This window comes from Diospyros lotus, chromosome 5 (genome assembly GCF_014633365.1).
Source record: "Diospyros lotus cultivar Yz01 chromosome 5, ASM1463336v1, whole genome shotgun sequence".
Classification (NCBI taxonomy): Eukaryota; Viridiplantae; Streptophyta; class Magnoliopsida; order Ericales; family Ebenaceae; genus Diospyros; species Diospyros lotus.
Window position 1 is genome coordinate 11,088,934 of NC_068342.1, and position 26,862 is coordinate 11,115,795.

General features: G+C 34.2%; 2 protein-coding genes across 4 annotated transcripts in view; both read right to left on the reverse strand.

Moving 5' to 3' along the window:
• Window positions 1–531: 531 nt before the first annotated feature.
• On the reverse strand, window positions 532–9,215 carry LOC127801779 (RGG repeats nuclear RNA binding protein A-like). Its single transcript, XM_052337179.1, has 7 exons — window positions 8,808–9,215; window positions 7,161–7,461; window positions 6,947–7,012; window positions 6,706–6,838; window positions 1,419–1,577; window positions 1,292–1,348; window positions 532–1,007 (listed from the first exon to the last, which is right to left on the reverse strand). The coding sequence occupies exons 1-7, from the start codon at window positions 8,986–8,988 to the stop codon at window positions 834–836; spliced, it is 1,071 nt and encodes a 356-aa protein (XP_052193139.1). The 5' UTR covers window positions 8,989–9,215; the 3' UTR covers window positions 532–833.
• A 4,961-nt stretch (window positions 9,216–14,176) lies between these two features.
• Window positions 14,177–26,862, reverse strand: part of LOC127801162 (glycine--tRNA ligase, chloroplastic/mitochondrial 2) — a 133,120-nt gene continuing 120,434 nt past the window's right edge. For all 3 annotated transcript variants that reach the window (XM_052336047.1, XM_052336049.1, XM_052336048.1), the window contains 9 exons: window positions 23,191–23,281; window positions 23,005–23,109; window positions 22,647–22,685; window positions 20,893–20,982; window positions 19,644–19,745; window positions 16,940–17,021; window positions 16,680–16,765; window positions 14,567–14,861; window positions 14,177–14,462 (listed from right to left, as the gene is read on the reverse strand). In XM_052336047.1, coding sequence (XP_052192007.1) covers window positions 14,763–14,861; window positions 16,680–16,765; window positions 16,940–17,021; window positions 19,644–19,745; window positions 20,893–20,982; window positions 22,647–22,685; window positions 23,005–23,109; window positions 23,191–23,281 — 694 coding nt within the window. In that variant the 3' untranslated portion in view covers window positions 14,177–14,462; window positions 14,567–14,762. The remainder of the gene's footprint in view (window positions 14,463–14,566; window positions 14,862–16,679; window positions 16,766–16,939; window positions 17,022–19,643; window positions 19,746–20,892; window positions 20,983–22,646; window positions 22,686–23,004; window positions 23,110–23,190; window positions 23,282–26,862) is intronic.

Below are 26,862 nucleotides of genomic sequence, written 5' to 3' on the forward strand. Positions count from 1 at the left end.
TCGTATAACTGCAGTCCCGAAAATAATGAACCAACTCAAATCATACCATATTTTAAATTGATTAGGTCGATTTGGTTGTCTTACAATTTAATCAATTCCATATTTGTTAGATTTTGTTCGTTTAAAATAAATTTCAGATAACTCAAATCTATGAGCAACCTAACGTATATATCAATATTTAGCAACGACTACAATAATCACGGTTTTTTATTTGGTTTTTTTTATTTTTACTAGAAAACATCCAATAATGAACTTGGCTTTATTTCTATTTGTCTTTTGCCGAATAACGCCTAGACTGACACTGGGACGGGCTGGATTGTATGATTGTAACGGTGATCTTTATGCACACGTCTTACAGCCATCTTCAACAATCTCTGATATACCGAGGTGACTTCACCCCCCAGCTAGTCCCCATTTAACATATTCACGCCACAGCAATAACCAATCATATCTTCTTATGCTGCTTTTAGGAACCGAGTGCCTCTCAAGGAAATTGCCATACATAAATGAGTGGCGGATCACACACCGAAAAGAACTAAGTCTCTGTCTTCTTCAATCTATTCAAAACAAAACTGAGCAACAACAATTTAAAGTCACAAGTTACTTTTTCATGCCCCAAAATTTCAAAGCGCAAGAACATTATAAAATACCAGCAAGGGGAAGGAGGCTACTACATGGGAACACTGGAGCTTTACATTTTTACGGGCATCAAGACTTCTAGATGATACATATCAAACTCCATTATTCCAGTCAATTCCCCACCACTCAAGACTCAGGTTCGGAAGATTAGAAGATGCATTCAAATAAACTGTGGGCGAGGCACTAGATATATCTCACTTGGCACCTAAGGTTGGAAACTGCCCGGGATCTTCAATTTTTGGGGCTGCCACATTGCTCACTGTATTACCTCCACCATACGGTCCTCTTGGACCATGGCCACGTCCTCGACCACGACCATAGTGCCTCTCTCTTTCAGCAGGCTTCAGGAACTCATTAATGCTGACGGCCTAGAAACAAGAAAAATGAACAATCATTTAACTACCCAAGTGTTATTCGTCTTGCATAAAAGGGCTCTCAACCCAATCACTGGAAAATTTAAAAAAAAAAATGCAGGCAAGAACACATTTGCAATTGCGATGTACTTTCAGAACACATTATCAAGTTTGTTCATTTATTAAAACAAGATACTTTGACATTGAAAATAATCAAGAAATTTACGACAGTAATTTCAGTAAGCAGATGGAAGATTATTCACAAGAAGAAACAAGCAAGGAAAACAAGGAAGCAGTACCTTCTTGGATTTCTCTTCCTTTTCAGCAATTTCTTTCCGTTTATCCTTATCAGAGCCCTATATAAAGCATTATCATAATGTAAGTTCAAAAAAAGACAGAAGTCCAAGGAAGGTTGATGAATTTTACCAGTTTAATGAAGATATCAGTATTGTCCTTCTTGCTTGAGAGTTGTTGCATGGATGCAAAGTCTTTGTCAACGTCTACCTTCCTCTCCTCAGTCTTGAGGGCCTGCAATGCCTTCCTCTTCTCTTCCAGCAACTTTTCATACTGTTCAAGTGTCATCTCCTGCATTTGTTTAGAAAACAGTTACATAAGCACATTTAGAGTTGCACCAATATGCCAATTAAACAGATGAACCCTCTTCAGTAAACTTCCTGTAATCATATAATGACATATCAAGTCTAACCCCACCATGTGGGGTTGCCTACATGAATTCCAGCTCACCAATCATTTCAATCCATGTAGGAGCCTTGTCCTGTAATCCTAATAGGAGTTTAAATGTGTTGCATCTTTTTTTTTTATTACTCCTGTAGGAGGTATTCGCAGTGGCACAAAAAGAAAACATTCTGAGAGAACAAAATTGATATGTGACATCCAAAAAGACAATGTTAATTAACATATTTAACATCTCAAATATTATCTGGAGCCTGAAATACTGTGTTCCAATCTCCTAGGATTCTCAGTCTATAAAGTGACAGAATCCTGACGACATGAATGCACCATGCAAGAAGACTTCACGTGGGAGGATATCTACGAAGCAACCTCAGTGGCATAAGATGAAAGCAGCCCAGAAGAAATTGAAGTTGAGAATTATAGAACTAGATATATCCTTTTCTTCCCTCCCATCATCTCTCTCTTTGGCTCATTTTTCTCCCTCCTTTTTCCATAGTGCTATTATTTTCACAATCTTCCCCTTCCCCAATCCCTTCATATTTTTTGTCTCCATTTCTACTTTTTTTTCTTCTGCTTTACATGCCTTTTAGCATGAATTGGTCAGCATATATCAATTAACTGGATCCAGTCTGTGGCCCCCTTACAAGAAACTGCAACGGATTCAAACTCATATGTTAGGTGGTAATATTTTGTAACCTAACACAGTTGGAAAACTTCCACTCCCAACTTATCCTGTGATTTACAAGACATTTATAACATAATGTAAAATCTTTCACGACTCATAATTACATATATATATATATATCCTCAATCACTATTGTAACACTTGGGAGGTTCCTTTCTTAATTGAATTCCCCAACCCGTTTTCTTGCTGCATAAACCTGGAATATATCTGACACACCCTCGAGTTGAGGGTTAGGCAATCTGGGAATTCAGGTGAAATCTCAAGAAAGAGAATAGAAGTTGAGGAAGAAACAGATAGAACGATAGAGAGAGAGAGAGAGAGAGTTCTGTTATTCCCAAAACTCCTTTTAACTCTTCTACAACATCCTTCTTAAAGGCTATACTCCTTCCAGTTAGATAGCTAACTGTCAGCTGGACTTGTAACTGGTCTAACTATTCTACCACCTGTCTCCAACCGCCTACAACCACTTAACCTCTTGTTGTTACAGTTGGTTACAAGAATTCACCCCCAATGACTAATCTACCCGTGTCGTAACAATATCCTCTAAAATAATCCAACATCCAATTTGCTTGCTACAAGCTAAGTGTGGGTGTGATGCTAACCTACACTTAGTCCTATAACTAGGGCCACGTTTATACCATCATGCAACTTACATTATATTTAAGGAATTCAGCTGAACACCATATAGCATATACATCTATTGATAAACATTGCATTTTTGGCTAGTATCACCTATTATACTCAATTTTAATATGGAACCTCAAGCCATAATTCATACTATATCACATAAGCCCGTAACTTGCATAACAAATTTCTATTACACATACATTTCCAGGTTCATCAAGATAATAAGACCATTAACTTCCCTGCTAACTTATAACCATATTCACTAGTTTTTACATGTCACAAGTTCCTAATATACTCCACTTAAACATGACTATCAAAATTAGAAGCATGAACCATAATTTACATATCTTGCCTATAATATATGTTTTGTAAAACATTCATGAACAGCTGCTTTGTGCAAACCTGTATGAAGAAATTTTTAGGAACTCCAGCATGCAGAAGGTTCTGAAGGTTTATGCTGAAGCAATTGAATATAAGTTTGTTGAATACGCTAAAAAGGTTGCTATATATAAGTAGTTCCAAAATAAAACAAATAGGATTGCTTCAGCAGGAGCAACTTAGAGATTAAATTGCCTATGCTTCGAAGTTGTTGTGTTTAATAAACTTGGAGGTAGTGAAACTTATGTAAAGGTAGTAAAATAAATTCTTACAAAAGCCTCATTGCTACCCCCAAAAAAGAGGATATTAAAGAACAAAAAATCCATACATAGCGAGAGAGTTGTAACCAATCTAGCAGCATACAAAAATAAATGTCAAATATAGACCAACTTAGAACAGTATCCCCACAAAGCAAAGGTAAGACAGCATACAAAAACAACCTTCCCTAATCTTCGGAAAGCCAGGGCGCTCATGCATTGGGGGTGCTCCATCCAAAGGCCAAGAATAACCAAACTGCCAAATGACACTAACTACATAGTTTTCCCTTTATAGTAGGCTTGATATGTTAGTTTAATCGTATATAATTTTCCCTTTCTAAGACCTTTGCCTGCTCAATGAGTCATGAGCAACTAACCGTGCTATACCAACCATGCACTAACAATTGACTATGATCCTCTTATTCCCTACTCCAACATGACATTACCTTCACCTCTTCCTATGACTTAAAAATGACAAAACCTCAAGTTAAATCTGAGTAATTTGTTTTTAAGTTGATTCCAAAATGTGATATAAGGAAGTCAAGTTAAATTAATAAATAGACTTGGAAAGCTGTTTGGCTACCACTTTCCGAACCAAAAAACTAAAAACAAAATGGAATGATTGGAAACAATGGAAGCACAAAAACATCATTCCTTCTTCAAAGATGTCCATCCCATTTTCCTTTTCATTCCCAACCACCAACATCGTCTCCGCAATAACCCCCCTTCCAACGTGTCATGACCCTATGAGCAATAAAGGGGTATTATTGTAATAGGGAAAAATAGTTTGTTTTGGATATTTTTTAGTTAGGAGCACATGGCTGCATGTGCAAGGCTGATAGGAGACAAATATGCCTATATAAAGCTACTATAAATGGATGGGATTCTCATGTTGAATGATAATTGAAATTCCAATTTCTCTCTCTTCCCCCCCCCCCCGGCTCTCTCTCTCTCTCTTGTTCTCCACTGCTCCATCCCTTCTCTCCCTAATTCTATTCAATCTCCCTCCGAATTCTGCTCTCTCTCCCGTGAACTCTTCTCACTTTCCTTTCTAACTTTAATCAAATCCTAGAGTCGTGACAATTGGTATCAGAGCATCGCTCCTCAGTAGTTATTCTTGTTGATTAATTTCCAACGGGAATTGACGAATATTGTCCAACGCAAGGAGGACTGGTTAACGAACTTTGAAGACGACTACAAAAATCAGAAGCAGCGGTGGAATTAATCGAACAATTGAGTCGATCAATGATAGTAAGTGTGTGGAGCGAATTGAATTCAGCGAATTCGATTCCAGTTAGTCCGACGGAGGAGTGGCTCTCGGCTTGAAAAATTCGAAAGTGTTGTTCGATCAAGGAAGGCGACCTCAATTGTGGAAGAAAAGCGGAATGTTCAACTATTGAATTCCAAAGCAGTAGGTTGATTCGCTACTATTTTTCTGAGTCGCTGCAATTGAAATTCCGAAATTGAAGGCAGATCATAGTGGCGCAGTTGAAGCGAATGGGCGAATCATAGCCGCAATGAAGTGAAGCTAATTCCACAGGAAATTTTGGTGATTCAGTGCAGCTACTTCAACAAAGTTAATTGGATTCTCAGATGTTTACAACAGAGCAGTACCATCCTTGGCTGTGATTCTGTTGCAGCTCCAATTTGAAGGTGAATCCGATTGGGGCTCAACGGTGTGCTGCTCATTTGGATCAGGAGGTGATTCCGACCAAAGCCAATCGTTCCTTGGTTGTAAATTCAATCATTCTTGTAAGTGAGTTGGTCGATTTTATTGGTTGTAATTTCCGTCGTCGATTCATAGCGGAGCCCATCATCGATCAGTACATAGGAAAATCAAATATGGTTCATTTTCTCATTCCATTTTCTTGACCGAAAGATTTGTTTTTTGTTGAAAAAAGAAAAGGCAATAACTGACTAATGCGATGAAAATCTGTTACAAGTTTCCAATGACAGTTAGGCTTAGAATCCCTGAAATCATTTAGATTCATTTATCATTGCAAAATGATGAGAGACTTATCAAACCAAGATAAATTACTTCCAATCCCCACCCAGATCCTAGAATCATCAATAATTGAGAGTTAATACTTTCAAACTATACTTTCCATCTCAAAGAACGACATCAAATCTGATTGGAAGCTTGTGATAAAGTAGATAGTGATCACACAGGAAAGCATAGAACGGCTGGTGGTTGCAAAATAAAGTTATAATAGGCCAATCTGCAGCAGCGAAAGCCATTGGAAGCTACTACAACAAATACTCCAACAAACCATCACATCCATTTAGCTAAGAGAGAGTCCTTAGTTCAATTGCAGACATGATAATTGTCAAAAAGCTACGAGTACCAAGAATCGGAGAAGGCAGACTCAAGAAAAGTTTACAGCAGGACAAATGTAATTGCACTGATGATCCAAGCACACTAAATAATACCAGAACAACATATCTAATGCATAAATAAATAAAAGAAAAACAATGACTATCAATATAGAGAAAATCAATATACTTAATAAAATAGCATCAGATCAAAGACGACCTTCCCAGCAGGCATAGTTGTCTGCATATTTACACTGAAGGTGCACAAAACAGTTCTTCAATGAAGAAAACATTATGACAGAATCAAATATCAAAATACAGACAAGTCCCTCATAAGAAGACTAGAATATGTTGGGGAAAAACCAAAGCAAAGGAAATTAGAATGACAAAGGGTACTCAGCTGTGAAGATAACTGGAACTCAAAAAAGGTGGGCAGATAGAGAATATCTAAGGCTCAAGATTCCTGCAACTCTGGAAAAAGGCCTGCCTCCTGTCACAGGGTCGCAGCAAGACACTACTAACCAAAAACACATGGTAGCAGCAAAACATAATTTTACAGATGTTTTAAGTGGTCTAGTTTTCCATAGACAAGTCCGGAAGGTGTTAGTTGATCTAATTAATCAAAGAAGAAATATTCACATTGACATACAACCCCACCATCACCATTATTATCTAGCTTAAAGCCCGTGATTTTAAATAATTTCATGAGAAGTGAGTTTTGAATCATCACTATAATTATATGGAAATAGAAGACGTTCACCTTCTCCTCAGGTTCTTTTTCTTCAGCCTCAACAGCAGGGCTCTCCTTGTTGGCATCTGTGACATCCTCCTCTCCAGAGGGCTTCTTGACATCCAAATTTTTCTCACCTTCATTCACAACTTCCTCAGTCACTCTGAACAGTAGACAAGAGTAGAGATATGTCAGCTTTGGACAGACTTTCAAAGTGTTCAAATGTCCCAAACATAATACATAAAATTAAAGGACAAAATGAAATACTAACGGAGCAATTTCATCAGTTGGAGTTCCCCAGTTTCCTCGACCAGATCCTTCACGTTTGAGCTCATTTCTGCACATAAAATGAGGTTAGATCCAAAGAATATATATTACAGCTCTATGACATTGAAGCGGGATATGCAAGTGAACTCATAAAACTGGCATGTGGAGAAGGACCAAAGGAAATTGTCAAGGAAAACTAACAAGAGGTAAATATTTACCCTCGTCCAGTACCACTGCGGCGTTCAAATGCCCTACGGGGGCGTTCCCCTTCTGCTTCTTCATTACCAAAACCACCACGGCGACCACCCCGGAAAGGACTACGCGGTCCACCATATCCACCACGCCTTTCAAGAGGTTTCCCAGTATCAGTTTCCTCGGTACCACCTTGACCACCAGAAATCCCACTACTGCTGAAATTCTCGTTGAAAGAATCTCTATTAAATCCACCACGACCACGCCCATATCCACGTCCACCACCACGGCCTCCACCACGGCCTCCTTCAGTCTTTGCCTCCCTAACTGCACAAATGAACAAGTGCATAAATTATATGAAAATAATGAAATTAAAATATAAAGAGCAAGCTTTGAAAAGAAACTCAAGACTACCTCTATCAAAATCAAATTATTGCACAACATAATAGCATGAAACATTACTCACCAATATTAACCCAGCAGTACCAAGTAGACAAAGAGTACACAGAGCACATAAAGGTACTGTTTTAAGATATTTATGAAGCATAAATTACGGAAGCAAAAAAAACAATTCATGGGAAAGACACTCTATAATTGAAACATGAAGACAAGAGGGGAGGGAACATTTTCTCAGCCGAACCACCCAAGCAGCCACATTTTGTAGGGCCTGGAAAAACATATAATGTCACAAGGCAGGCTTGATCAAAATTTAGTCCCGCTTAGATACATGTGGGTTCAGATCAGTTTCCAAACCTAACCCCACAATTAATTTTATACACCCCAATTGGCATAGGAAGGGAGATGAGAATCAATAACGAGCAGTTTTTTTTTAATTTAACTATCTTATCTTTATTATCATTAATTCAACTTTACATACCTTGTAATTTATTTTAAAGTAAAGGATATAATTCTCATTTTTTATTACATTCGAGTTCCCTCACATTCCATTCTCAATCCAAACAAAATAAAACAATTTGGACTGCATTTATTATCCAATCCATTGCACTGAATGCATTGGTTGACAGGGGTGCAGAGAAGGTGACAGTGTCCTTTCACCCGTCGTTTAACCCATGCAGCAAAATGGGTCAGCCAAATAATCATTTTCCAACTTTATTACTCATCTTTCTATTGCATCCTTCTCAAACAAGGTGAGGAACACCTTTTATTCCATTCTTCCCAAATACAGTGAGAGCAATAACACTTCCATTTCTTTCCCTACTTATCCACTATTTTCCACTATGTACCTTTCGGATAATCATTTTCGAAATTATATTACTCATATTTCTGTTCCATCTCAAACAAGGAGTAACAACTTTTAATTCATTCTTCTCAAATAAGGAGAAAGCAATTACTTTTCCGTTACTTTTCTTGTCCATTCGTTTCTATTATGTACCTTTCGGTCTCTACCCCACCCCTGTCCCAGACAAAGTATAAACAGCAAGAGGAAGAACCAAGACAACTATGCAGATCTCAGAACACGAAGTATCAAGCCAAACGACAAAGAAGGGGAAAGAATCCACAAATCCGATGTATCCTATCAATTCAGAGAAAAACAAAAACATCCTACATGACTGAACAAAAACCATCAATCAAACGCAACACAAACCACGCATAATATATCAAATCTACACACGCAGATTAAAAGTGAAATGAATAAATTAAAAATAGCACACCAGCTTCTGCTGGAGGGAGAGGCTTGGAGGGCAGCTTAACCGGCTTGGACGGCCGAACAGCCGGGGCTTGCGTCGGAGCCGGCGTCTTCTTCGGCGCTACCTTCTGAGCTGCTGCGACCAACTGTGAGGGATCCTCGTTGTCATCGTCGCCCAGCAAATCGAAAGGATTCGTGGTCGCCATTTCCTAAGCCCCGAGCAAACGAAGTCTGAGCGTGCACGCTTCCTGACTGCCGCTAGTTCCCCCACTTCACGGCCCTGGACTCCATATACACAGATCTGAGCCCTCACTCACAGTTGCCGATACAAAAAAAGTAGAGAGAGAGTGCCAGGAGGGTTCGGTGAAACCCTAGCCGCAACGCATCAGAGAGAGAGAGAGAGAGAGAGAGAGAGAAGATCTCAATAATAATCTGAGGAAATCGTTCCATTCCGTATGTGTAGCCTTTGATTCTTGTGCGTGTTGTACTCCTTTTTTTTTTTTTTTTTTTTTTTAATGCACATAGACCCTCAAATTATGGCTATTCTCACTTTTAGCCCTTCCACTATGATTTCGCTCTGGAGCCTCAAGTTGTTTGTGTCGAGCTCTAGACAAGGAAGAAAACTTAGTAATTAAGAACTATCATAAAAATTAAAAAACTATCAAATCGTCCTCACATTAGTAGAGAGAGACTATGGATAGAAACTAGCTAGTAGGTTCCTTGATTTACATCTCTTACTGAAATCGTAGGACCAAACAATAGGAAACGCTCGTGATAATGCAAAAAAAAGAAAGAAAAGCAAGAACGACTAAAATACTATCATCACTGATTATTGTTTTTCTTAAAAATGACATAAAAATGTGTAAAATATCATCTCTTTTATTTTTTAATTTTTTTTATTCCAAATAACTTGCTCCACAAAAGAACTTAAACTTGAAAAATCTTTAGGGTGCGTTCTCTTTACTTTTCAATTTTCAATTTTGAGTTTTGAATTCATTTTCAGTTTTCTATTTTGATAGTCTGTTTTTAGAAAATTGAAAACGCATTCTTTTTGTCATTTTAAAAAATTATTTCTCAAAACAAAAAATTAGAAAACGCGTTCTCTTTAAAATTTTGTAAATATTTTTTTAATAATATTTTATTCAATAAATTTGATTATTCAGTAAATTAAAAATATTTAATGTTAATATATGATTAAAATATATTTTTTTAAAATTAATGAAATTTGTAATATTTTTTTCATTATAATAATAAAATATAAATAAATAAATGTGTTTTGAGTTTATAGTTTTTTTTTTGATAAAAACACTCAAAACAACTTTTTGTTATTTTGAGTTTTCTTTATAATTTTTTTTTTCAAAAATACATTTTTAAAAATAACAAAAAGAACGCGTTTTCATTATTTTAAAAAATTAAAAACTAAAAATGACTTAAAAACAGCAAAGAGAACGCAGTCTTAATGTTTATCATTTTCTCAAAATCTTTAATTACTAACAATACCCACCAACTTGACAACTTCTTAATTTTATTTGTCAACCCATCTAAATTATTTTTCTTATCAAAGTTTGGTAAGCCTACCTTGACAATATAATAAATTTCAATAGTAATTTCATCATTAAATATCTTATCACCGTACGTTACTTTATAATTAATAAAGTTTGACTTTCTTTTTTTCTTTACAAAGTGAAATGTGTGGCTAATAAAAAGATAAACTAGAGCTTTATTTTTTAAATTTTAAAACTATCTAAGAAATATATAAAATAAAATTAAACTATGCAACATTACTTGTCACGCCAATTGCAACCCTTGTTCAAAAAATGGCAAGGATATTTATTTTAGCTTAAAAATAAAGTTATCTACTAATGCGATTTAAAAGAATTATAAAAGTTGGTTTAATCCAAACAGCATAAGTCATTGAAGCAAATTTTGTCAAAAACAATATTTGTCAAACATCAATCACTATGGCAATTCCTTGTTTATTGAACAAATGTCAAAGCAATTTATTATTACTACATTGGTAGTTTCTAAAGTTGTTTTAAATTGTAACATAAACCATTTTGATAACATTTTTTTAAGATAGTGTTTATTAAAATAAGCAAAATAAGATTATATTAAAATAAGATTAAATTGCTTTATGAATTAAGATATAAAATAATCAAAATAACATTGGGAAATATGTCAAAATTTTTATCAAATTGTTTGTTAAATTTTTTGAAATGCAGTAGAATATATGAATCATTTTTTCTTATTTTCAAATATATGATTATCTTGAGGGAAAGAGATAAGCATATCTAAAAACATCTAGATAAGAAGTCGCGTAACTTTTTTTTTTTAAAGATTATCAGATAAATTTAATAAATACATTGAAAATGACAAAATTCTAAAATATTTTCTATATCTTATATTTTTTGGTCTATATATTGCTTAACAAATACTATCTTAATTTATAAATAATATTGATCGTCTTTTTTATTATTTTTATACTAGACACTCATTTTTAACTTAAAATTATTGAAGAGTTGAGATATATAATTCATTAAAAACAGAACCGAGGGTATATGACAAATAGTTCTATTTTTAGATTAATTGTATTTGGGTTTTAATTTATAATTTATACTATATTCAAAAAATTATAATTTTTTTAGATGATATCAAATAGAGATGTAAATGAATTGAGCTTTTAGTTATAGTCAAATTTAACTTATTTACCTATTAAGGTATTAAAACTCGACTCATTTATAAGTTAAATTTTATAAAAGGTGTTTAAACTAAGTTTATGTCACAAGTTTTTATATTTGAATTTAATTCAAACTCATTTAAGCTAAATGAGTTAAATTCAAACTTACTTATAAATAAGAAATTATCAAATTTGTTCATGACAAGTTATCAAGTTGTTTATGAACATTTGTCAAATAAAAAATTATAAATCATCTTATGAGTATATATATATATATATTCACACATTATTCTTAATAAATAAAATTTAAATAAATTTTGAACAAATTTAATCATGAATATAAATAAATTGAATAAATTTTTATTTGAGCTCGACTTGTTTATTAGGTGAGGTTGAGATTTTTGTTTAATTTTATTTATTTATTTAGTAAGCAAATATAAAAAAGCTCAAATTTAACTCGTAATAAAATATTAAAAAACTCAATAAATGAGAAGTATGGAATAAAAACATGAGGCGTAAGTGTATTATTTTTTAGTCTAAGGTGTTAACAAACATTTTAAAATGACAAAAAGTTTGAAATATTTTTTATATTTTATTTTTTTGAATCTATATATATGTTAATAAATATTATCTTAATTTATAAACAAACATTTTAAAATGACAAAAAGTCTGAAATATTTTTCATATTTTATTTTTTTGAATCTATATATATGTTAATAAATATTATCTTAATTTATAAATAATCTTTATCGTCTTTTTTATTATTTTTATATTGAACACTCATTTTTAACTAAAATTTATGAAGAGTTAAGATATGTAATTCATTATAAAAAGAGTCGGAGGATATGACAAATAGTTATATTTTTAGATTAGTTTTATTTAGGTTTTAATTTGTAATTTATACTATATAAAAAATATATAATTTTTTTTTTATTTTTTTGTAGATGGTATCAAATATAGATGCAAATGAGTTGATTTTAGTTCTATTCAAATTCAACTCATTTACCTATTAAGGTATTCAAATTCGACTCATTTATAACTTTTTAAGATATTCAACTCAAATAGAGATATAAATGATGTAAATATTTTTTTATTTTTTAATTTAATGAAATGATGAATTTTTTTTTATAAAAAAAGTGTATTATTTATTATTTTATAAAAAAATTAATATTAAAATTTCGACAAACATTTTTGCCTAAGTTCCCCAAATTGGTTGAACTGGCTCTAATTTACTTATTAAGATATTCAAACTCGACTCTTTTATAAATTAAATTTTATAAAGAGTATTTAAACTCAGATCGTGCTTAAGTTTTTATGTTAGAATTTAGTTTAAACTCATACTATTCAAGCTAAACAAGTCAAATTCAAACTTATTTATAAATAAAAAATTATTAATTTTGTTCATGATAAATTATCAAGTTCGTTTATGAACATTTGTCAAATAAAAAATTACAAATCATCTTATGAGTATATATATATTCACACATTCTCCTTAATGAATAAATAAATAAAATTTAAATAAATTATAAACAATTTGTTCATCAATATAAATAAATTGATCAAATTTCTATTCAAACTCGACTTATTTATTAAACAAGATTTAAATTTTATTCATTTTTTTATTTATTTAGTAAGCAAGCATAAAAGAGTTCAAATTGAACTCATGAAAAAATATTAAAAAGCTCAATAAACTAGAAGTATGGAATAAAAACACGGGGGCGTAAGGGTATTATCTTTTAGTTTAGGGTGTTAATCGAACACGCGCGAAAATTGAAACATCCAAAAGCAATTAATTGTTGATTAGCTTCATAAGTCATCAATGCTTTGGAAATTGACGCCCGTACATAATGTTATTACGGATATGCCATGGGGAAGTGGGGACGGAGTTATGCGTCATTACCGCTTATCCGAAAGTGACTCGATCCACGTGGCAAATAATCGGGCCGTAATATAAAAAAGAGCATAAAAGCATATATTAAATATAAAATAAAATATAATAAAAGTATTTAATTTAATGTAATAATGGCTTTTTTTTTTGTATTTTAAAATATATAAACATAAAATTGCACTGAATTGATGTGTGGGTATATATTAGATATTTAGGGATATTTAGGAATAAACTGCATTTATTTAAAGAAAAGAAGAGGATAGAGAACGAACCGCAATAATGAATGCATCCAAGTTCAGCCAACCCAATAATAAGCTTCAAATAATTTAGAAGCCATGTCTATGTCTAGAATGGGATGTTTGTTCTTATCTTGTCTCTTTTCATTGAGATGTACCATTAGGCTGACTGCAGTGTTTAAGCGCATAGACCTAAACTAAAAATTTAAATGGCAGTTTGATTTTTTAAAGATTTATTTCCAATTATTAAACTAAACATGATTAACATTCATATCCTTTTTCTTCACAAAATAATGCCTACTAATGTCCATACCACGAGATGTATGGTGGGCTTTTCCTGTAGAGGAGTAGGTAAGAAAATAAAATCAATTCCAAATTATTCCAGCAAAAGCGATTGTCACTTTAAAAAATACGAGAATGTTATGTTGCTCGAAATAAATAAAATAAAATTTGTTCGATGTGAACAAAATGAGAAGAGGCCCATAAGAAGATTGTAGTGAAGCATGTGGGTGAGTGTTTCTGGGGAAGACTGCAAACGTTGTAACGAAATGAATTAGTTCACAAGTTTTTAAGTGTAAATTTCACCAAAAATCTAATGTAATTCAGACTATTTTTATAATTTACTGTAAATATTATATCGTTTATGTTTTGAAACATATTTTACAGGATAAGTAAACTTAACAAAAACGATTGTTTTGAATAGTAAACAAGCCATAGGAATCCCTTAATACTAAAAATAAATTACATGGATGGAGTATCGGCAAAAATAGTCCAAATAGTTGGAGGCTAGGGTGAAATTTTACCCAATTTTGAGAGCTAAATTCCTCAGCTGCTTTACAGAACTTGCTGAAATACCCTCTGTCTCAAAAAGGCAGGTTGCTGGGGAGATGTACAAGTGAAACATAGGGCAAAATCAGCTATTTATTAGATAAAAAGAATATTACAAGAGTATTATCATACAACAAGAATTTCTACAAAATTACCTCAAAAAATAGGTCAGGGAACCTGATCACCCCCCCCCCCCCCCCCCCCCCCCCCGGGGGGGAACAAGAAAATGGGCCTCTCTTGTATGAATGTGGCGAAAGAATTAAAGACATGCCCCCCTTCTCTTTTCCTTGTTCCCAACTTTCTCTAAAATGGTGACAAAGTTGCTACAAATGAATACAAGGAGGACAAGGTTCAAAATCCAGGCAAAACTGAGAGGTCTGCGATCCCTTTAGGAAGGTCTGCAATTTTCCTGAGCATAGAAAGTCGATTCTTTCTGATTTTTTCGTCTTCCTGCACCGAGAAGTTCAGTCCATGAAAAGCCAGATCTTTAAGAAAACAATCAGCACAAACTTTTAGTACAATTTCCATTCATGGTTCACTAGTCAAGAAGGATGATTATTTTGAGTCCCTTATTATGTCAGAATAAAACACTCACGAATTCATTGCTACAAATTTGAATCAACATGATGTTGCATCAGAATTAGAAGCTCATGCATCTACATTTCTACAAATTCAAATCAGAATGACCCGTTGAGCAAAACCAAAAAAAAATCAACATCACATTTTGACATGTATAAAGAGAGAAACCAGCCTTTAACAGGGCGAACATTAGATCAAAAAGGGGGATAATAACCCCCCCAAAGCAAATTCCACATCATCAACGAAGGATTCGGGGCAGGGGAGCTCTCCCCCCTTTAACACAAAAATGAGAATGCCCCACAAAAAGTCCAAAGAGTGCTGAGAAGGAATGAGGATTCTTAAATTTTAATGTTTGAATTTGAATTCCAGAATTTAGACATTAGACTTTATCTTTTAGTTAGTTTTATCTTTTATTTATTTTTCTAAGATAACTGTAGTTTAGTTAATTATATTTTAGTTGGATAGGATCTTAGTCTATAAATAGGCTTTCAATTTATTTAGAAATTCACACTTTTGATAGTGAATACAAATTTTCCCCGCTGATTCCCCCCCCCCCCCCCCCCCCCCGGCGCTCTCTCTGTTCTTCTCTTCCTTTTCAAATGGAATCTCTCTAATTTCTTCAAATTTCAATTTTCCCCTTAATTTCTTCTCTTTCCCTTCAAATTTCTACAATCTTTCTACTGTTCCACATCAACTGCCGCACACGTTGAACTCCCTCCACAAGGACCACAAAACACAGAAAGGAACAGCCTTAACATGGACCAGTCTATGATCAGGAAATGCTCTGCCCCAAGACTGTAATAGACCAAGAACAGAGGTAAGCATAACCCAGTTAACACGAAAAATAAGGAACACAAAAAGCTCCAAACATCCCATGCTATCAAGCAATAAAAAAGGAGATGATTTGGTCAACATGAATGTATGGATTCAACATTCCAAATCAGCACCATTTTGGTTTGACTGATGTGCATCTGATTATCTGGCAATTCTTTTCCTCTTTTCCCTATATCATTATTATTTTCCCGGCCGGGGGAGGGGGGGAATTGATCCTCACTGAAAGTGAAATTTTATGAGGTACCAACACCAGCTTTTTGCAAATTTTCATATAAACATCACAAAGAAAGAGTTTAACTATTATCATTATTATCAATCACTTGAGGTGACAGACTCGGTAAGGGAAGAGCTTCATTGAAAAATACATGTAATGATCACTGAAGAAAATATTTACAATAGAAGTACATTGGAAAACCTATGAATGATGTGGAGTCCATCACAAAATACTGGTGCATTTTTCTAGGTTATCCCACCCCTTCGTATTAGTTTATTGTTACGAGGCCTTGAATGAAAGAAACTAACATAATGGGATGACGGACAAACAATTTTTTCCTGTTTTATTTTTGTTCTCTTTTCAGACGTCATAGGCAAAAACCTTCTTTCTTTTTTTTTTTTTTTTCATTTTATTCAGAGATCAATGGATTTGTATACAAAAAGAAGAAAGGTGGCTCCTATTCCTTTCTTTTTCTTTCTTTTGTTTTTGAGTGGGAGTGGAGTTCTGGAATAGGGATCATTGAAACTACAAACCACCAACAAAACTTAAAAAGTAAGTGCTTCAGAACTGCAGCACAATTAATTGGACAGGTAAAAGGACCTAGATTTCTCATTCAGCACTAAAGATCTGAGGTAACTTACCACCATCACAAAAACATTATTAAAAAAATCCTCCAGCGGATGCAATAGTTGAATAGATTTTTCTACAAAATCCTCAACCTCAACACCTGTAGAGAGGATTAAAAAAATAGTGATTAAAGGATAATAATTGATGATATACCTTATATTGCTGAAATATAACCAGCACAGAATAAATTATCCATAAGATTAGAAAATGATCATGCTCTGCAAATTTATGAACAAAACAGCAAGAAGACGTTTGACAGAAACACGGTAGGTACCAGGATGAATTTCACTGCTTAATGACAAGAAAGTTCTCCAAAGAGCTCTCTCTTCATCTGTTTCAAATGCAGCCTCATCCACCTGATAAAGATTATTTGACAGTAATGTAAGATCAAAAGATGGATCCCAATCATGATGAAATTTGAATTGCATGTAATAATAGAAATCAGGAATAAGGAAATATTCAATTACCTCCAAAACATTAAGAAATTATTTTGTGGAATCTACACTTTGAGTAATAAGTCTAACCAAAAGGTTTTAATACACACTTTCAAGAACTTTATGCATAAACAGAACATTGGAATTTACAACATGTAGATGTTAAAACTAAAAGGTCTGAGAAACAGCGATTAACAGGTATAAAAGTCCATACAATGAACTTCATGTTCGTCTAATTGATACTTTATTTTAACTTTGCCTTCCCCAAGTGTTCAAACTGTGATCAGTTCTAGAAAAAATCCTATACATTTTATGGTGGCTGAGTGTAAGTTGCCAGCACAAACAAAACAGTTCCTCATAAGATCAACACTTCTCGATGACAGAAGTCACCTTAAGTCCAAAATACAAGGGGACAACGCCATTTTAACTCCACTTCTTCACTGTAATTCAGATCCTCACCCACAATGAGCACAATATCAAGCATCAAGAAGCAGCTTTGCAAGCCTTCCTGTCCCACCTACAGTCCCTAACACCAAATAGGTCCCTGACTGACGAGGTGTCACTTCATCCTACATACTAAGAAAACCACCTCCAAATCCAAAACTTTCAGCTACTGGTCATACAAAAGGAGGGATGCAAACCATATTGTGTCGTTGTACATAAAATGTCATTCATCAAGATTCACCTCCTTTCTTCAAATTATTTAACATCAAAATAACTTTGTGCTCACGTTTGTGCCTTTTCCCATGGGTTCCAGTTTTCCTGCCTCCTTTCATCTATTTTATTTTGCGCTTTCCCTATTCATATAGTTTCTTTCATTTTCACCAAAAGAAAATAAAAAATGGGCATAGTTGCCCACCATATGACTATTCCAAGAACTGACTTACTCAATACCATATGATTGCCCACCATACGACCAAAATCTATTCCATGAATTATTAATAGAAGGATGACGGTTATTAAGGGCAATGCATAATAGAGGCAATCAATAAGAACAAGGCATGCCATTTTTAGGTTAGGCAAGCAATTGTTCATGTAGGAAAAGAAAATTGTCTTAGTTTATGGTTTGTATGGCAGGGGAAATACATAATATAAACTTGGTGAAAAAGAACCTCTGATATTTTACTCTTAGTAATAAAATGGTTTTGATAATGACTATATGAAAATCAATCTCTACAATATGGATTACATAAATGAGAAAATAACTTTTATAATATGAAGCAAGGCATGAATTATATAAATGAGAAAATAGCTTTTAATATGTGAATTGTGAATGAGAAAACAAATTTGTAATACATGAATTTTGAAGCAAGATATGAAATCCTATAGAAGAAATATTGAGTTTGGTTGAGTGATATTTATTTTAAAAATATACTTTTGATAATCTCAACTTGCTTTCAAAAAGATCAAAATGAGGATGTGTTTAAGTTTTATATGTTTTCAAAAGGGTAGTCGACTATGTGTTTCATTCTGTTGACTATGCCTTAGAATAGTCGACTATGCTGGTTTGATCTGTCGACTATGTGAGGCATCTGTCGACTATCAAGAAAGGATAGTCGACTATGGCTTTTCATCTGTCGACTATTTTTGTTCTGTAAATTTAAAATTTTCTTTACATTTTCACATCTGTCGACTATACACTTGTATCTGTCGACTATAGGATTTTTGTATTAAAAGATAGTCGACTATCTCTTTCTGTCTGTCGACTATACTTAGCTTTATTTGATAAAATAGTCGACTAACCTATTTTTTCTGTCGACTATGTGTTTCACAGAAACTTATAACGACTAGTTTTTGGCTCATTAAATGCTCGCCCAACCACCCACAACGGTCCAAATTTTGAACTTGCCCACCATCAACTATAAATAGGTGGTTGAAGACGCATTGAAGGCTGCTGAATCTTATTGAATATCAAAAACGACTGTGCCTTCACTGTTACATTGAGCGTTTATTTTTCTTTCTCTCTGTATTTCCATTTAAGAGGCTTTGATATCTTACTGTTCTATTCTTTTAAGCCTCGATCATTCATTTAAAGAGAGAACTTGTAATTAAGAGTTGTACTCTTAGAATCTCTACTTCATTTTCTGTATTTTTCCTAGCAGTAGCTAGAGGGCCATTAAATTGGGAGGTTGTAACTCTGCCTAGTCAAGGACTAGAGGACCTGCTCATATTGAGTAGGGGGTTTGATAGTGAAATTGCTTTTAAAATCCTTAGTGGATAGCTAAGGTAGTGGACTAAGCTTGGAAGGCTGAACCACTATAAATCTGTGTCTTCACTACTATTCATCTTTTCTGTTTTATGTTTGCATCCTTGCTCTTTTGACTTAGCTTATTCATTGATAAATTTTTCTTTAACCAAAATATTTTTACTTCTTAAAAGAATTTTTTTAATTACACCAATTCACCCCCCCTCTTGGTGTGTGCCATATCAGTTCAATTCTATCAACCTCTCTCATACTGGAAAACATATCCAGCCAGCGAAAAGAAACAAAGAAAAAGAAAAAAAAGAAACATAAGAGTAAAAAATAGAAGAAAAAAAAGGTACCTTCATATCAGCACTGACATCCTTTCCGCGAACTATCCTTGTCGGACGAGAATATGCTTCAACAACCTTTGCCAGAAGTTTACCCCTTGACAGTGCTTCCATCTATGGACAATTGACTCATGACATTATAAATTGACATATCCAGATACCAAACAAATGACAATATACTAATAGGCTTACATGACTCTACCAGAAACAATCTGGGCATGCATAGATTACTGACATGGCACTTTTACTCAAGATCCTTCACTAGTCAGTACTCAGGCCTATTATCCAGTTAGCCAAAAGAATTATTTATTAACTTCTGATCTCTCAACTGGTTCTGTAACTAGTTTCTACTCACCTTGAAAGGAAATGAGTTCACCCAATATTTGGTGAGTTCAATCCTTACCAGACATATTTAGAAAAAGTAGCATAGGATGGCATTTTTGAAAACTGGTTAAATGCTCTTCACAGACTATCATGCTTTTGGCAAGACAATCTAACTCTACTATTCAAGTTGAATTTGATGAAGAAGCAGTTTGAACAAGATTTCAAAACAGATGAAACTAAAACTGTTCACATGCTTCACCACCACTAATTTCAAAATTGGGCCAGTCTAAATTACTTTCTGAAAATAAAAAAAAAACACCAAGTTAACTTACCTATTGAGAAAGGGAACTTTAAAATATGGGAACTTCAATTAAATTAAAAACAAATTGAGATTCCATAACATTGACGAATATGCTAAGATTAGAAAAACAAAAATCTTTTTTTCTGAAAAGATTCTTTAGAAAGAAAGTGCCATGAGCACCACCCATGTACAAGTAAAAAATTCTTTTTTCTCTTTAAATCTGTAGATTGAGAACAGAAAGATCAGAAAAATGAGTGATTTGTAAAACCAAATTTAGTAACCACTGTCATCAGAAAATTTAACTATGTTTTGGCTTAGAAGCTGTCATAATTTTGGTCAATTGGCAAAAGGAAGGGACATGAATTCTAAACAGTATAGAAGGTGGCAAATTAATCTCACTGAAGCTTCCCCTTCGGAGATAAAGATGGAGAGAATTTTAAACTTGCTTATCTCATCTATAGCATGTAATAAGTCACTTTTACCTTTTGCCATCCAAATGATTTGATCAGAATATATATGACTTAGTATATGACTTAACTTTGTTATGGTGGTTCAAAGATTGATGAACAGTTGGAAGTAGGAACAACAGGAGGTTAGAAGTAGCTTAAAGAAAGCTGACTACTGATATGTACTTACTTTATATGCAGATGTCGCTGCCAGGGAAGGACAGTTCCCACGCTCAATGAGGATAGAACGAACAACTTCAGGACTTATTCCCTTGTCAACCTGCAATCAAGATACAGCATATATGTTCAAAATTATCTCATCTTCCTTTCTGAGGATATTATCTGCAGTTTCCATGCAACAGAAAGCTTTTGTGGAACAAAAGTAAAATATAAATCATGACCTTCACAATAATGAAGCAGTACACACTGCTATATGCTTCTATCCGTGAACATTGAAAAATGACAGGTATAAAGCATATTTAGTGGTAGTATAGACAATCTGTTTCATGAATAGCCAAACATACCTCAGACCCAACAAATCAAATAAACAGTCAGGAAAGTAATTAGTTATTAGCTCAACCATCAAATTATCCAATAACTAGCGCAACCATTAATTTTCTTGAAGCATCCATGTATTTTGCATTTTCTGAAATCATAGAAGCTTCTATCACTTATGGTTTTGACACCAAAAAAAAAAAAAAATGCTCTTCACTCTGGTTCTTCAAGTGTAAAACATATTATAGGTTGCCCTATTTAAAGAAAAGACAAATGTCAATCACTGACTAAGAAAAACGCAGGAATTTCGACATAGAAATGAATTAAACATATGTGTGGACACACCAACAGAACAATTTTCACAAGTCAAGGACATGACGTGAGCACCAAACTGGGCAACAGGTAAAAGCATATTTCAGTATATTATATTAAAACAGTAATAATTCCTCATCATTTACATGACAACAAATTCACACATACACAAAACAAAAGAATAGAAGATGTCTTTCCAAATATGTAAAGAAATAAATGCAAACAAAAGTTATACTAATATTTTTTCTTTAAGTTTCTAATCTCTATTTTAATTCCACATTGTTTTGATTTAAGAAGTAGTAAAGTTTGAAGGAGCATGTATAACCCCATTATGATTATATATTAAACACCGACAGCCAATTTACCAAGCATCAAAGTGTGTTATGATGTGGAAGATGTGGAACCAATGGACAAGTGAGGCCCCCAAATTCTGAAGCATGTTTGCATATATTAACAAAATTATATGCATTTGGACACATATCCAACTTGTCGAAGACAGCGAGTACAGATACCAAAACATGAACAAAGACAGGCAGACTCTTAAAGTCTCCATGTGTTTTAGCTGATTCATCTGAGGTTTACTCAAATCCCTGGTTTTATGATTCCACCACAATGCAGGCTGTACACTTAATTTGAAAAAACTGTTACACAAACAGAATGGAAGTGAAATTTGGCTTGAATTATGCGTTCAGTACAATGAGAGCTAGTAAATCCTAAGTTGATCCAGATTCAAGCTGGAGAGAAATGTGAATAGAAAAATAAACAATTGTAAGCCATGCTACGCAGATGCACTAGGGCAAAAGAAAACAGGTCGACCATCTTTATTTGTGCTGCAATGTGATTCCTGGCATTCAAAACCTTCAGCTTTAAAATATAGATTTATCCTCTTTCGGGTTTATTTTTCAGCAAATTCAGTAGCTCAAAGTCAACAACTAATTAAATCCAAGGTTGTGGTTAGTCAAACTAATCCAGATGGATATTGGTTAAACAAACACAGGGTGAAGTCTCATGCATAAAGGACGGGTTTCATGCCCTTGATGATCATCTGCCCTTTTAGCTATCAGTAAAATTAAATAGGGAACTGCTGCTTGCAAAAATAGAACATTTTCAGAGACAAAATGATCCATGAGAACATACCAGAAATTGCTCAAGCCTCCGAGTCACAAAATGATGCACCTATACATAGAAATAAGAAGTAAATGATTATGATAAAAACAAGAGACACAGAGTTAAATTCTATGAAGACATAGTAAAAAATACAAGGTTTTGTGGGCAGCCACTTATTGAACAGACCATCAATATTGAAAGGTACTGTGGAAACATTTCTGTGGTTTAACATGCCCAAGACATTATGATGCCCAAATTGTAGCACTACCCACAAGAAGTACCAAACATAAACTCATTAAATGGTTAATGCAGCTTTGTAGATAAGCAAAATTTCAACTGCTCAAAATTGAAATAAACTTCCTCAATGAATACAAAATAGTTAAATTACATCATCAATTGTTCCAGCATCTATCTTTAAAGGTTGGACTTCAGCAGCTAGTTCCAAAGCATTTCTTAGATCCAAATTTCTGTTGTTTTCCACCAATACTTGAACCTATACCAGATAAAGGTAGCCTTTAGTTGATGCGGTCAAACTGGTCTCAAAATTTTTTTCTAGTATGCTCCATTAACTTACTAGACCATAAGAGATTCTCCGCAAGCCAAATGGGTCATTAGTGGAGCTTGGCTGACAACCGGCTCCAAACAAGCCAACAAGGCTATCTAACCTGCAGAGCATATAGCATAATATGAAACCACAAACAAATTGTTCTCCTTGAAGAACCTACGTATTGCAAAGATTAATGGTGTCAAAACCAAAAAAAAAGAAAAAAAAGAAAAAAGAAAAAAAAAGTGACTAAACAAGAAGATAAAATTGCTTAAAGTAGGTTCAATCCATAAAGATATTGAGACGGAAAGCAGCCTTAGTGGCAATTGAATGTCTGAATTCTTGGTTGAGGGATAAATTTGGGCCTCATTTGCAAATAAGATATTGCAAAGGCCTACAATCATGTTTGCAGGGGTTTTCTACCTTGTACCATGGATAGAATAGAGTATAGGCCAAAGTGGAGATCTCGCATAAGGTGGGAGAGTTGCTCTTATTAAAAGCATTTTGTCTAGTACTCCTACTTATGAAATATCCCTGTTCAAGATTCCTATTGATGGGATTAAAAATTGAGAACAATCAATAAGGCCCTCCTTTGTAAATGACTGTGAAGGTTTGCATGCAAAAGGGGCAGATGTTGGGAGTCAATTTGGCCAAGTACTGATCCCAAGAGCTGGGTGATTTACATGGCCAACTAGGTCGCCTTGCTAGGTAGTTTTATGGAAATGGAAGATGAGGGTTTGGGATGTTTTCTTCAAATTTGTGTTTATTGAAGTGGGTAGCGGGTCTCCTCAGACGTTTTAGCTTTATAGTTAGTGTGACAATTGGACTTTGTGGGAACAATTCTTGGACCTTTTTAGTTTAGCTAGTGATAAGATAGTTTTTGTTAATGATTGCTTCTCCCATAGTTATTAATACTGTATCAGACAATGTAATAGTTTTGTTACTAGTATTGCATAGTACCAGTACAAGACAATACCGGTACTGTTTTGAATATACCACTATAACAGATTAATATATTATAAAAAGATATGTATAATTGTAATAAAGTTTGTATACATAATGAAATCATACAAGTATATCATGGATTTCTTTTAACCAATAATAATTTTAACACAAAAAAACCATACTATGCAATACAATTATAAGTTAAATGTTGAAGGAATTAAGACTGTTCGAAGTCTTTGAGTTGCCAATTAGCAGTGTTGTATTTGTTCAGTAATAGCTGCCACTTGTAGTTGGTTATTTGTTGTGTTTTAAAGTGTAATTAAAGAGATAGGTCAGTTGTATAAATAGCAGGTTCACCTATCAATAATATTCATTGAATGAGGCATTTTTCAGATAGCTTTCTTTCACTCTCTTTCTCTCTCGTCTCTTTCTGGTTTCATCTTCGTTTGTTTCTATTCAAATTACAAGGTATCAAAAACACAACCAACGTCAATGGCTGCTGCTTGAGATTCTAGTGCCTCGATCAAATTGTTCCTCCGATTTGCAAATCGATTTTCCATCGGTTGCGAAATCTCTAAACTTCGTTCCAATCAAACTCGACACCGGAAACTACCTGTTCAAGAAAGCACAAGTGCTAGCTACCATTAGAGACTTTGATCTTCCTGTATTCATAAACGAGTCTCAATCACTGTTGAAGTACATTTTGAATCCAAATTCTGATGCAGAAGGTTCGGATTTGACACTTTTGAATCCAACATACATGACATGGATTCGCTCTGACCAACTGCTTCTTGGCTGGTTATTCTCGACAATGGACAAGGAAGTTCTCGCTCAAGTGATACACTATGAGACTTTGAAGGAGGTATGGTCGTCGCTTGAAACTTTGTATTCGCAGCAAATCGTTGCAAAGTCGTTTCAATTGAAACAACAATTGCGGTCAGTTAAGAAACACTCATTTTCTATTAATGACTATATTCTGTGAATCTTAACTATCGCACATGCTTTAGCTGCAATCGGTGAACCTCTAGGTGACAAGGATTTGTTATTGTCTATCTTAAATGGTCTAGATCATGACTATGACATAGTAGTAAGCTTGATTACTTATCAGATGGATGAGATCAATCTAGAGAAGGTGCAATATCTCCTCCTTATGCATGAACAACGCTTAGCCTCTAAGAAGTCAGTTTGATTCTTCATTTGTGAATTTTGATTATGCTGTTAATGTCAATGTTGCAACCTATGGCTCTAGATTTGGAAATGATTCAATTAATAACACTAGAGGAGGAAATATGTCTCGTGGAGGAGGCTATATGAATGGAGGTGGTTGAGGTAGAGGTCGGTCTAGTGGCAGGAGAATTTATTGCTAGTTATGTGGCAAACTTGGTCATTTTGTGGACAAATGCTATCACCGGTTTGACAGAAATTTTCAGCGAGATTCAGTTCAGTTACAAGGTTATGGTCAATTTGGCTGAGGAAGTGGTTTTTAGGTTCAAATAGAACCACAAGCATATGTAGCCAGTCCTAGTGAGTCTAATGAGGCTTTTATGGCTGATCTAGGTTCTAATTCTACCTACAATTATTTGCCTCAATCAACAGATAATTTTTCTCAACTGTCCTCACGTGCTGATTCTCTTTGGTTCGTTGATTCTGGTGCAACCAATCATATTACCACTAATCTCAACAATTTATCTTTATCATCTCCTTATCAAGGCACTGATAGGGTTACTGTTGGTGATGGTAAGGCCTTACCTATTTCTCATGTTGGTTTTAGTCATTTACGTACACAATCTTGTCCTCAATCTGTTCATTTGTTACCTAATGTTCTTCATGTTCCTTATATGAAGAAGAGTCTTAGTGTTTCTCAACTCACAAGAGATAATAATGTAGTTGCTGAGTTTAATTCTACTTGTTTGATTAAGGACAAGGACTCTGGGCTAGTATTACTTCGAGGAACCCTTAGAGATGGTCTGTATCAGTTGGTATCAGCTTTCGATTCTGCTGTGTCCAATTCATCTCAGACTGTCACTCCTTTCAAGACCTTAGAAATTGTTGCCAAGTGTTGTTTCAAGGTCTCAGATGTTGTTTCTCCCTTTTCTAATAAAAGTTGTATGCAACAGAGTCTGATTTCTCCAGATCTGTTATTGAATGTAAATGTAGCCCAAGCAGACTGTGTAGTGTAGCAGTGGCATGCCTAATTAGGGCACCCTGCCTATCATGTATTAAAACATGTGCTGAATAAAATACAAGTTTCTTGTCCAAAGTCTACTCTTTCTTTTTGTGACTCCTGTAAGATGGGAAAATCACATCAACTTCCTTTTTCTAACTGTCCAATCACAGCTAAAAACCAACTGGAATTAGTATATTATGATGTTTGGGGTCTAGCACCTGTTACTTCTGTTGAGGGCTATCATTACTATATTGTTTTTGTTGATGCATACACCAGATACTCATGGCTTTACCCTTTAAAGTTGAAATTTGATGCCTTACAGACTTTTATAAACTTTCATAAGCTAACTGAATTGTAGTATAACTTCAATTTGAAAGCCCTACAAACTGATAATGGGGGTGAGTTTAAGGCCTTTTTATCCTATCTTTGTACTTGTGGCATTCAACCTCGCTTTTCTTGTCCTTACACACACCAACAGAATGGTGTTGTTGAGAGAAAACATCGTCATATTGCTGAAATGGGACTAACCTTCCTCGCTCATGTTAGAATGCCTTTGTCCTTTTGGGTTGCAGCCTTTCACATAGCTGTTT